Source organism: Lineus longissimus, chromosome 19 (genome assembly GCF_910592395.1).
Source record: "Lineus longissimus chromosome 19, tnLinLong1.2, whole genome shotgun sequence".
In the NCBI taxonomy this organism is placed as follows: domain Eukaryota; kingdom Metazoa; phylum Nemertea; class Pilidiophora; order Heteronemertea; family Lineidae; genus Lineus; species Lineus longissimus.
Window position 1 is genome coordinate 198,134 of NC_088326.1, and position 12,146 is coordinate 210,279.

A 12,146-nucleotide genomic window follows, 5' to 3' on the forward strand; every position below is an offset into this window, starting at 1 on the left:
ACCCAGGTAATCTGTCAGCTGGCTGACGAGTAGGTTGGGAATTGTGTGTGATCAGTTCTCTCAAAGACTCCCAAGACAAGGATTAAAATCTTGTGTTTAATGGCGAACAAATGCTTGCCCTTTCCGAAGACACCCTTTCAGGAATCTTGCTCCCACGGGGGTGACTGGCTCTTCCACCCTTCCCCCGCTCTCCCCTTGCGGACATATCATTAGATAAAGCCAGGTCCTTGAGATCACGGTGGAGTGTCAACAAAAATGGCAAGCAGATGCCAGGGAGACCACTATCTAGTGGTTGCCAAAAGTTTTTGATTGATTGATTTATAACATCATTTGAAATTGTATTTTACGTGGTATCAAGAGAACACTGATAAGTCAACATCAAGTTCTTAATCAAGTTCTTGATTTCAGTGTTACCTGACCACAAAAGCTTTACAGGGTCGTTCTGCATCTGTTCTGATCACTTGGAAAGTGGAAAGAAGTTGTACTCGCCCAACTTAGAGTAGCTCACATCCAAGTTGACCTGCCTCGAGTCTTGGCCTGCGGAAAAATCCAGAAGAAACTCATTCAAAGAGAAAAATGGGAACAGAAATATTCAACTGTTGAAAGGTTCAAGAATCTCCTGCTGAATAAGCTGAACAAGTCAACTTCAGATTTAGTTCTTCAAATTTCGATTCCTCAAATTTAGATAAATTTGATCAAGTTGTTCAGGAAAAATGAGACACAAATTTCCACACTTACTTCAGTCCAAAGACAAACCAGCACTGATTCAAAATGGACAGGGCAGTTAGAACTGGTTCTGCTAATTAAGTCATGTGACCCAAACCTCCTTTTCATTAACCCAGTCTAATCCCTTGTCCATTGTCCCGGTGTCAAGCCTGTCATGCTACTGCTTCAATTCTGGTTCTCACAATACCTTTCTATAACAGCTTTGATTAAGTATTATGGATGATTGGATTAGTTTGGTTAAAGGGGGAATGTCAAGATAATGATGAGTCAGTACCTTTATTATTGGGTATTCCACTTGCATACATAATTTGGGAATTTGAATTTATCAAATCTTTGTAGAACCCCAAGGTTATTACAAAAAAGACACACACTCAGCTAAATAAAATATGATATCATCTTATTATGGATGAGAGAAAGTGATGATGAGTGGAAGCTGCCAGGACTTCTGGTTAAAACTGAAGCGCCCCCTATACAGTAACACTTTACCTAATCAGCGCATTTGTGTTCAGATTTCTATTCTATTCTCATCTGTGACATGTTGTTCCAGCAGACGAAAAATCTAGACTGATTCGAACATTTTTGTGATGGTTTTCTCACTTTTATTAAGGACACCCTTTGGACAGACAGATGCTGTCCTCACTAGGGAGATGTCCTGATTACAGAGAACAATTTGCATAGAAGTGACTTATTTTAGACCTATATCATGAGGGTGTCCTGCTAAGAGAGGTGTCTGATAAGGGAGGTTCCACTCTTGTTTTGATGACAGAAGTTGATGACTGTGTTACTCTTTCAGATTGCCACATCAGATAAAGGGACGGATCTGTACGCCTGGTGCCATATCTTCTGTCAGCATCTAATAGGGGACGCCACAAGACTGGTAAGCAAATATGTCTTGCTCGCAAGGAACTTGAGATGGGCAGCGTTGCATGGAATTGATTTGAATCAAGAGCAGCTTTATGTTGGGTACAGGAGGAGGGGGTAACATCAAGAGCAGCTTTATGTTGGGTACAGGAGGAGGGGGTAACATCAAGAGCAGCTTTATGTTGGGAACAGGAGGAGGGGGTAACATCAAGAGCAGCTTTATGTTGGGTACAGGAGGAGGGGGTAACATCAAGAGCAGCTTTATGTTGGGTACAGGAGGAGGGGGTAACATCAGGTTGACACCTTGTTATGTTGGGGTTGAGTTGACGACAGAGGGGTGTAGCCAGGATGGGGCTGACCAACCTGCTGGTCTTATGATTGGTGTCCTAACAATAGAAGGGAATTTGTTCAAGTGACGTGTTCGGAATGAAGAGTTGAGTCCTCACAGAAGTGTCCAGGGATAGGATGAGGGGAATCTTATTTGAATATTTCATGTCTTCACATTAGAAGTCATAGAGTCTTTCAAATCATTATTTACTCATTTGTGCTAATTTCATTCTGTGTGTTTAGTTATACAACAGAACAGCTACAGTTCGCATGGTGAGTTTGGTATGAATCACTTCTGGTAGCTAATGAGTTGGAAAACATGGGTAGGCCCTCACCTTTATAGGGGGCCTAGCATCAGTGTTCTTGAGAGAGAGGGTGTAAGACTGTCCACCTGGGTAAAGTCTCTGCTGTCCTGGTAATAAAGGTGTCCTGATTATAGAGGTGAAACTGAAGGGGTATGACCGATCTATCTTTCTTGAGCTGTCTTTGTCATGGCTGAGGTTGATAATCCTGGTGTGGCTGGCTCAGAAACATGAAAATCACCTCGTATATTTTTTCTCTTTATCTGCGATCCCTAAGTCAGCTCAGTCTATCACGAAGCTGTTATACCTCTATAATCACTGCGTCTGCCCTGCTTTAACCTGGCAATGGTTTAGTGGTAGGATGGCTGGGGTAGATGGTCTTTCAGAACGTACATCAATGATTGCCAAACTGGTCACTCAAATCTTACCATTGAGAAGAATGTGTACAAGATGCTTCGGCTGAAGAAATGCAAATAGCAACATAGATTCTGCGGCGGAATCTTTTTATGAGCAATTATTATGAATGCCCATCATCCTCACATCCTGTGGCCAAAAAGTATTTGAAAAAATGTTATTCTAGGTTGTGTTCTCGCCGGTGTACGTGATGAGATCTCATCTGCCGCACCCTGTGATCGTCAACATCGCCACACCCGAGACTAAGACAACCACTCAGCTACAAGTGTCAGGCAAGTGTCAAGAGGAACAGTTAACGACGTTACAAGCAGATGTCAAACATGACATCACATTCCAAATAAGGTAAAAATACACTGAAGTCTCAATTTATCTTTGTCTTGTTATTTTGAAAACATCTTATTCTCATCAGATGTCTTTTCCCTTGAGACATTTTAGTGTCGGTCATGTAGATATGAGGATAGGATCTAATTGTAGTTAGTGTTGATGATTCCTTGTTATTTCTGCTTGTTGTCGTAACTGAAAGGTGCCCACACTATATTTCAGACCTGATTCCAGCCCCTCACACCCCCCAGTGTCGCTGTCTTTGAGCCTCCTTGAGCAAGTGAAGAGTGCCACCACTGACAGACCAGAGATAGATGCCCTCGCCTACTGCTGGGACAGTGAACCAAACGAAACATGGTTCGGGTACGAGGAACCAAGCAAGTAAGTGACATGGCCTTCAGTGAGACATTATTCCTCCAGTTCGCTATCAGTTTCTGAGCCAACATCAGGGATCAATGATTGTATTCACTGGTCCACTTTTGTCGGGTCTCTGGTGCCATTAGGCGGGGAACTAACAACTGCATTCTACTTCAGATCTCCAAGAGAGGATATGACCTCCGTGACCTCTGACCGTTCCTCCCTTGACCGTGACCTTGATCAAGCTGACCTTGACCTGCAAGTCAAGTTCCATCAACAGTGGCCAGGATGCAATACAATCGCTATGGAGCTCGTGCCATGGTGCTTGATTAAGAATCGCTCGGCGCTTCACCTGATCATCCTCGAGGATGATGAGAGAGAGTGGGCGCTGAAGAAAGATATCACGTGGGCGCCGCCAAAGTTTCTGGTAAGTTCACATAAACATGGGCGTAGTGTTAATGCAGACCCAATGACGATGGAACTTAGCATTTATCACTGATTTATATCAATCTGTACAACTCCAGTGTTAACCTAGCAATGTATGTTCAGTTCAGCTTTTACACTGTTGGAAAATTTCAAATTCATTTCAAATTTTGAACGAACAAATCTTGCTGCGGGCCAACATGTAGTCCAACTCGAATGATAATCGGATATGGAATATCCTGCAGTTCTCCATCTGCTTTGAAGCATTATTATGATTATCTATCACACATGTAGCTCCCCTAATGACCTAATCTTATCAGACCCCCAGCAAGGTGGCTGAACTGACCAAGTAGGTCGCTCTCAAATGAATAGTGTGATTCAATATATCAAAATATAAAAGGAATGTTCATATCCAACACCCTTCACTGATATGAACTAATATTTCATGGTCTGATCTTAGGGTACCATCAAAGTCGGCATCAGCGATGGTTCCAAGACATGGTTCTCCAGTCCTATCAGTTTCTCTGACAAGGATACGCAATCATCACAATATCTACCACATATAGAGGGCGTTCTCTACAGAGATGCACACACATATGCGACTGTTGTTGTTGATGGAGAGAGTGATTGTCACCGGGTGAGTGGGTCATTCATCCCATATTCCGTCCTTGCTAAAGTCGAATATCCACTGCTGCAATGTGGCGGCCATCTTGCGTCCTGTCCTTTGTCAACTTGCTCAAAGTTGTCTCCTGTAACTTACGTTTGTAATGGTTGTGTTACCTATGTTACTCACAAAGGTGATTGAGCAGCCGGGCCAAGGAGTTTCAATAACAATGTTGGTCTTCCCTCCAGGTGTGTTATCTTGTCCTGAAGTCGACTGTCCAGGACAGTATCCAGTGTGTGACCATCTCTGAGAAGTTCATGATGACAAATCTCACCAAGATTCCCCTGGATGTGACGGCCATTGCGGTCCCCCTGAATAAGAAGGTAAGACCATGAGAAGGGAGGGTCGGGGTCTGTCAGACCCTTAGCTGTGAGATCAAGTTCATGATGAGGACTCTCACCAAGATTCCCCGGGATGTGACGGCCATTGCGGTCCCCCTGAATAAGAAGGTAAGACCATGAGAAGGGAGGGTAAGGGTCTGTCAGACCCTTAGCTGTGAGATCAAGTTCATGATGAGGACTCTCACCAAGATTCCCCGGGATGTGACGGCCATTGCGGTCCCCCTGAATAAGAAGGTAAGACCATGAGAAGGGAGGGTAAGGGTCTGTCAGACCCTTAGCTGTGAGATTAAGTTCATGATGAGGACTCTCACCAAGATTCCCCTGGATGTGACGGCCATTGTGGTCCCCCTGAATAAGAAGGTAAGACCATGAGAAGGGAGGGTAAGGGTCTGTCAGACCCTTAGCTGTGAGATCAAGTTCATGATGATCATTGTTTTATCACGTGATCATGATGGTCATCCATTTGGATTTTGAAATCTACTGAATCTTTCACCCGTTAAAATCTGTTTTATTTCAGACCCAAATATCGAGCATCGAAACCAATCCATTCCTCGTCCAAAATCACAAAGAAAAGATCCTGCAGCCTTTGACCTATTTCTCAATGGCGCAGATTGCTGACGACGGTGAAATGTTGGAAGACATGGCCAAGTATATCCGACTAAAACACACCGATAACATCAGTGACCACCAAGTCCTGGAAAGTTTCTCGGACTTCGGAATCCATGAATCTGATCTACTTTGGAGCACTCCAGTGAGGTTGAAACCAACCGCATCGGGAGTAAGGCTCACGTTGTCTGTGCCATTTATAAATGCTGGTAAGTTAGACTTCTATGAGCAGTTTTTCTGATGGTTCTATTCAACTCTGAACTGTTTAGATGGAGGTGCAATATTGAATGCAGATTCTCTGACACAATGGCTGCCTGGTATAATAGAAACGAGGTCACAAACCGACCACAGACACCAGAGCCAGTGTTTGGTGTCCCCCACTGTAGTAAGTGTTCCTGGGTCATGCTAGACCGTGTTCATACTGCAGGCCTACCCCTCTCGCTTGCAGACTCCTCTCTAATAAGGACACAATGTTTGATCTTTCAGATTGCTACACGACCAAGTCTTATGTCCTCGTTCTTCAAGAGTGTGACGGTATTGTCTATATGGTGCTGGACACCGATGATAGCCCTGCACTGATGATCCATAACTTCACAGACACACCTCTCCACTACGGACAAACTCAAGTCAACCTCTCTATACGAGGTAGTGAAAGGCTTGTTTAGTTTCCCATGCGATGATATAGTCATGTTTAACTTTTTGTTGGGTTGATATGATATACCATGTTAGTACTCTAGGCCTACCCCTCTTATGCAGACACCTCCATAATAAGGACACATGTTTCATCTTCTATGCAATCATATTGCCGTGTTTCTGCACCTGTTACCTGCAGTCTCCATCACAGAGGTGTGATGTTGGTCATTGCTGTTGGAGATTGAGATGGCTGTCCAACAGAACTCTCCTGATGACGACACAAACATGCATTGATTGACTCTGACGTCACAGTGCCAGGCTGCTGTCAAGTCCAAGATTCCTGGACCACCAGATCACGCCATCCATTATTTTGCTTCTCTGTAAAAATCTGTTTACTTTTTTTAGGTGTCTCCATCTTTGAAGATTCCGAGCCGCTTGAATCACTGCCACTCCTGCCACCAGGTGGCTCTATCTACTACACGTTTCCATGGCAATCTGAGCAGTATCCTCAACTGGACAAACCATCGTACACGCCAAAGCTCCACCTGTCGGGGGTAACCGTCAATGATGGTGGAACGGCAGCCTGGAGTGTTGGGATTGACTTGACCTCGACTCATGATAATATCATCAATGTACCTAACACGTTGGATGTGAAAGTCCACGTCGATGAGCAATGTTTCACCAAGCATGTGTTCTTGGAGGAAGTCGGCCGCGCTGAAGTCTCTGCCAAGGAAATAAGGAATCGCATCATTGGACACGAGATGGTCGTCGTCATGGATACCAGCGGTGAGAAAAAAGAACCAAGCGATGAGACAACACTTGAGAGTGACGTCGATAATGTTCTCTTTAAGCCGCTTGCTGATGGTATCCCCGGGATTAACCAAGATGTCGTCATAAGTAGTACAACACCTGACCAAATGGTGGCACACACACCAGTCAAGTTCAAGCACTATAAACATTGCCGGGCCAAGTCCGGGAGGTTCGTGGCTCATGCTCTGTTTAAACATGTCTGTGTAATTATGCTGGATGACACCGCCACGGACAGGACATTGGAAGTCCTGCGGGTTGTTTTGGATAACTTGTTCATCCTCGGACAACCAGGGGCTGCTTCAGGTGCTAAACCTAGTCCCCATGATATGTCTGTGATCTGTTGTGTGAGTAGGGCCCAGGTTGACAATCAGATGTACCAGAGTAGACTTTACGATTTTCCGGTCATTCTCCAGCAACAGGAGGAGCAAAAGGCTGACGAGCTCCAGTTGGACTTCGAGGAAGTTCTCGACTTTTTGGACGAGATTGAAAAGCGTAGCTTCATTTGGATGAAGTTCCAAATAGATCACGGTGCCGTTGGACTTGGGTCCCAGATCGTGACTGCTGAGCTGGCTGTGAAACCTATCTCACTATTCATCGAGGATAATTACATCTACAACATGCTGAAGCGGATTGATGCATTCATTCCAACTCGTTTAAGCACAAGGAACTTTGGGAAGGGAAAAAACGTTTTACCGAAGTCAGTTGAGTTTGCGACGCAGTGTTTGTTGCGGCCAATCAGATTGGAGCAGCTCCTCATTCATCCAATCATCATGTGTTTGAGTGTTCACGCCTCATTAAAGCTGTTCCTGGCATCGGAGAACACCCCCCTGAAGTTTGGCAAGTTTGAGAAGCAGGCGCTGTTTACAAGCAGCCAACGTCTGATTCGAGCGTTGGCAATGCATTACGCTTCAGCAGCACTCTTCAGAGCAGGTAAGTCAGTCTAAAACACCCTGGTTACACTCTCATCATGAATTACAGTAATCGGCCTCGTTTTGACTACAGAGGTTTTGATGAGACAACTATGACTCATGGGTCAAGCCTGATGTGTTTCTCCCTTTGACAGGTCTGGTTGTTGGTTCGTTAGAGATCCTTGGCAACCCTACCGGTCTCGTGCGCAACATTGGCTCAGGTGTGGCAGATCTCTTCCGAATGCCACTAGAGGGCATCACTAAAGGGCCGGGGTCGTTCCTGAGTGGCATCACCCATGGGTTCTCCTCACTGCTCTGGCATACATCAACAGGTAAGGAAATGCAAGGCAACTTGATAATCATTGAGCCATTTCCATTCGCTAACTTTCCCAGTGAATAGAAGCTGAGATTTGTCAATCAGAGGTCATCTTACAATACATAGTTATTCATGGCTTATTTTCATGAAGGAAAGATCATTACTGGTGGATTGAATGCCTTAGAGTGTAGTCCAACCTGGCCCCATGCTCTCTACCTCTTGTTTCTTGTGTGAGGTTTGACCTAGGTTGGTGTTGACTGTTTGGATGTCATTTTGTGCTCTATAGATCGCTCTATAGATCAAGGATGGTTAATTAGTGTCTCATGCTTTGCACTCGTGCCAAGAATGCCAGTAGATAACAAACCAACCTCCCCACCACAACCTCATCATATGCTCGCTTCAATATTCTAGGTGCGCTGACGTCTGTCACGAATTTTGCATCCAGTGTCTCACGGAATATGGATCGTCTCTCGATGGATAATGACCATTTCCGACGCCAGGAGGAGACACGCAGACAGCGGCCGGATAGGCTGGCCACCGGCATCAAACAGGGCCTGACTGGTTTTGGCATCAGTCTTTTGGGTGAGTAGATGTAACTCTTGTTTCTTTACGTCGACAGTCCGTCACAAAGTTCTTCTTCTTCTACCTTGGTGTGTGCGGGTTGTATAAGTCTGACTTCTGGATCATGTTGGCCCTCTAGTTCATTTCAATAGCTTTAGTTGTGTCTCTCAGTGGTCATTGGTTAGGGCTGTGAACAAATGATTCTTTATCTAAATCGTGGCTGATCTCATTTCCAGGTGCCGTTGCTGGCCTGGCCGACCAACCTCTTCAAAGCATCCAGCAGACGTCAAGCCCAGACCGGGCCTCATCGTCTACCCAGAAGGCAGCAGGCTTCATCTCGGGTGTCGGGAAGGGCCTGATCGGTGTCGTGACGAAACCTGTAGGTGGCGCTGCCGAGTTTGTGTCTCAGACGGGCCAGGGTCTCCTGCACGGAGTTGGGATGGCCAAACTCAGCAAGACCATTTATCCTTCCATTAGTATGCCCACTGATACAGCAGTCAATTCTACGGTCAAATTCTTATGGTGAGTACTCATTGGAATTATCTCGATGAACTCTAGTCCACCTGCGGAAACAAGACCAATACTGTGACTTCTTGGCGATGGTGTTTCATGTTTGCGTTCAGGCAGCAGTGACATTGTGTTGCAACACTGTCACCTACTATTTACCCGTTTGTAGCAAACTTATTATATTCCATGGGTTTTTGGCAATTTCAGGAAAATTCTTCAAAACATTCCCAGCACAGACATCTTGTGTATATTGGAAGCAACAACAATGTCGAGTGTCGGTCCTGTGTCCGAGGTCTACCTGGTCCTCACCCCAGAAACGGTCTTCATGGTCAACGTTGCTGAAGACATGGCAATCCAAGCATTTGCAGTTCCTGAAATGGAGTGTAGGCGGCGCTCCTCGGCACCAGATACGCTGCTGGTGCATCTGTTGAACAAGAAGGACGACCAGCAAACTGAGGTAAAGTATTGTGCCATGTCAGATCTGTCCATCAAATGGCAACAGGTTAACTAGTGGAACCAACGGAAAGTGCTCATCAAGAGCTTTCCAATGAATGGTCATATCAATAGGTTTACTGATGGCACCATCAAAGAGTGCTCATCAAGAGCTTTCCAATGAATGGTCATATCAATAGGTTTACTGATGGCACCATCAAAGAGTGCTCATCAAGAGCTTTCCAATGAATGGTCATATCAATAGGTTTACTGATGGCACCATCAGCGAGTGCTCATCAAGGGCTTTCCAATGAATGGTCATATCAATAGGTTTACTGATGGCACCATCAGAGAGTGCTCATCAAGAGCTTTCCAATGAATGGTCATATCAATAGGTTTACTGATGGCACCATCAGAGAGTGCTCATCAAGAGCTTTCCAATGAATGGTCATATCAATAGGTTTACTGATGGCACCATCAGAGAGTGCTCATCAAGAGCTTTCCAATGAATTGTCATATCAATAGGTTTACTGATCGCACCATCAGAAAATCAAGTTGAAGTAAAGTATTCTGCCGTGTTATAGAGCTTATCATCATTTCAGAAAAATGAGAGTGCCAAAGAAAGAGTTGCGGAGTTCATCAGCGGTGAGGCGGATTCCGACACTCAGGTTAGTGACATCCTGTCAGATTCATCGACAGACATGATGCATTTATCTGTAGCGAGGCACGAGTTCCGAACGGATCCTAACGTCTTGGAGATCTTCCTTGCACATCTTCACCTGACCAAGAGACAGCTACAGTTGAAGGGATTCCCGCTGTGACACTCAATCTGTTCACGCCCATATAAGGAATTGAAGTGACGAGAATGGACTATTTGAGAGACTTCAGTCAATGCAATGGGTTTATTGAGCCCTTGAAATGAAGTCATGTGGCATTTTCTAGTCAGCTGTTCCATTATTTTAGTGCAATATGGTGTATCTTTGATAGTTTATCATGTTTGTGAAACCTTTGATGATAGAAATAAAAGTAGCTGCTATTCCTAAACCACACTCAGTTGATCTTAGTGCACCAAGCTTAATCAAGCAGCATCGATTTTCATATGAATCCAGGTTCATCTCCCCTTATGCTTGGTGCACCAAAGGGATGTATGGGGTGATAAATTGCCCATAAAAGACTGTTATTTTTGCTATGTGGGAGATTTAGTACAAGACTTTCAGGTTTCACTTCTACAAAGCTTTTGAGAGAATGTAATATATGATTAGTGATGTGGAGAGTCTGTATTTATGATGTGATCAAGATGAATGTGAAAAGATATCAGCACCGGCAAATGTGTGGCACATGGATCCCATGTTGTGTGGCTGCACAGCAGACATTTGGCACATGGATCCCATGTTGTATGGCTGCACAACAGACATTTGGCTCATGGATATGTTGTATGGCTGCACAACAGACATTTGGCACATGGATCCCATGTTGTATGGCTGCACAACAGACATTTGGCACATGGATCCCATGTTGTATGGCTGCACAACAGACATTTGGCACATGGATCCCATGTTGTATGGCGCATGGATCCCATGTTATATGGCTGCACAACAGACATTTGATAAATCCACTGTTTACAAATATCGTCAAAATGAATTCACTCCCAGGCATTTGTCTGTGTGACATGTTTATTTTTGTTGTACAACTGCTTGTGAGGTGCCTGGATGACTTTCTGAAGTGAAATTTCGTAAATAAAATAGGTTATGATGGTTAATTGTTCTTCCTCTGATTTCTATTTTTGATAACAGATAAATAATGACCATATCCTCCTGTCTGTTTGTGAGAATTTGTGGCACAAGGAGCTAGGTCGACTAGGTTACTTCTGAACAGAACTGTTGACAACAAACTGGTCTCTAGCACTCCACTGGTAACCACGGAAAACCAGCTGTTCACAAATCTGTGTTGATTGTTGCCAATAAATCGATCTCTAGCCCTCCACTGGAACACCACTGGAACACCACTGGAACACCACTGGAACACCACTGGTTGCAATCTCAAGTGGTAACCACTTTCTGGCAACATGGTGAGCTGTGAAGGGGAGGGCACATCCAAAAGAGATATGGTGCACTACTGTCTCATTGGCCGAAAGTATTTTCTGCTGGTACCAATATAGAGCGACGGTAAAATACAGGAGCCCGTTGCGGTGGAAAACAGCAACGTCCCTGTTTTTCACTTTCGCTCTGATGTCTTGTCTTGTCTAGCTGGCAGGTGCTGTCATCTGGGCTAAGAGAATGGAACTACGCGATTACTTAAAATTAAAAATTTGCCTCATGTGAGGTGGAAGTTATCCCCCTTGGAGGTTCAGGGGGAAAGGGGGACGAATTATTCCATGAACCCCAAACATGGTACTGCCGACCGTTGCCAGTCACAGCGTCTCTTTATTCTAATCTTACGTACTCGGTAGCACCCCTTTTATGCAGTCCAAATTCTCGCTGCATTATTCCCATGGTGTTAACCCCATACGTTTCAGATGCGTTGCCGGTCAATTGTCTATGCTGCCACCTATTAGTGAGGAGCGCAACTAGTATTCCCGGCAAATGTGGAAAATATTGATGGTGTTTACTTCTTCGCGCATTAAATGCCCTGGCTGCT

General features: G+C 44.7%; 1 protein-coding gene across 5 annotated transcripts in view; it reads left to right on the plus strand.

Moving 5' to 3' along the window:
• The window catches only part of LOC135502707 (intermembrane lipid transfer protein VPS13B-like), a 29,721-nt gene extending 18,465 nt beyond the window's left edge, over positions 1-11,256 (plus strand). For all 5 annotated transcript variants that reach the window (XM_064795666.1, XM_064795669.1, XM_064795667.1 and 2 more), the window contains 14 exons: positions 1,520-1,603; positions 2,797-2,972; positions 3,174-3,332; positions 3,486-3,735; positions 4,192-4,368; positions 4,584-4,718; positions 5,254-5,551; positions 5,829-5,987; positions 6,381-7,715; positions 7,849-8,025; positions 8,421-8,591; positions 8,807-9,092; positions 9,285-9,534; positions 10,112-11,256. In XM_064795666.1, the coding sequence (XP_064651736.1) occupies positions 1,520-1,603; positions 2,797-2,972; positions 3,174-3,332; positions 3,486-3,735; positions 4,192-4,368; positions 4,584-4,718; positions 5,254-5,551; positions 5,829-5,987; positions 6,381-7,715; positions 7,849-8,025; positions 8,421-8,591; positions 8,807-9,092; positions 9,285-9,534; positions 10,112-10,330 (3,876 nt within the window). In that variant the 3' untranslated portion in view covers positions 10,331-11,256. The remainder of the gene's footprint in view (positions 1-1,519; positions 1,604-2,796; positions 2,973-3,173; positions 3,333-3,485; positions 3,736-4,191; positions 4,369-4,583; positions 4,719-5,253; positions 5,552-5,828; positions 5,988-6,380; positions 7,716-7,848; positions 8,026-8,420; positions 8,592-8,806; positions 9,093-9,284; positions 9,535-10,111) is intronic.
• The last annotated feature ends 890 nt before the right edge of the window (positions 11,257-12,146 follow it).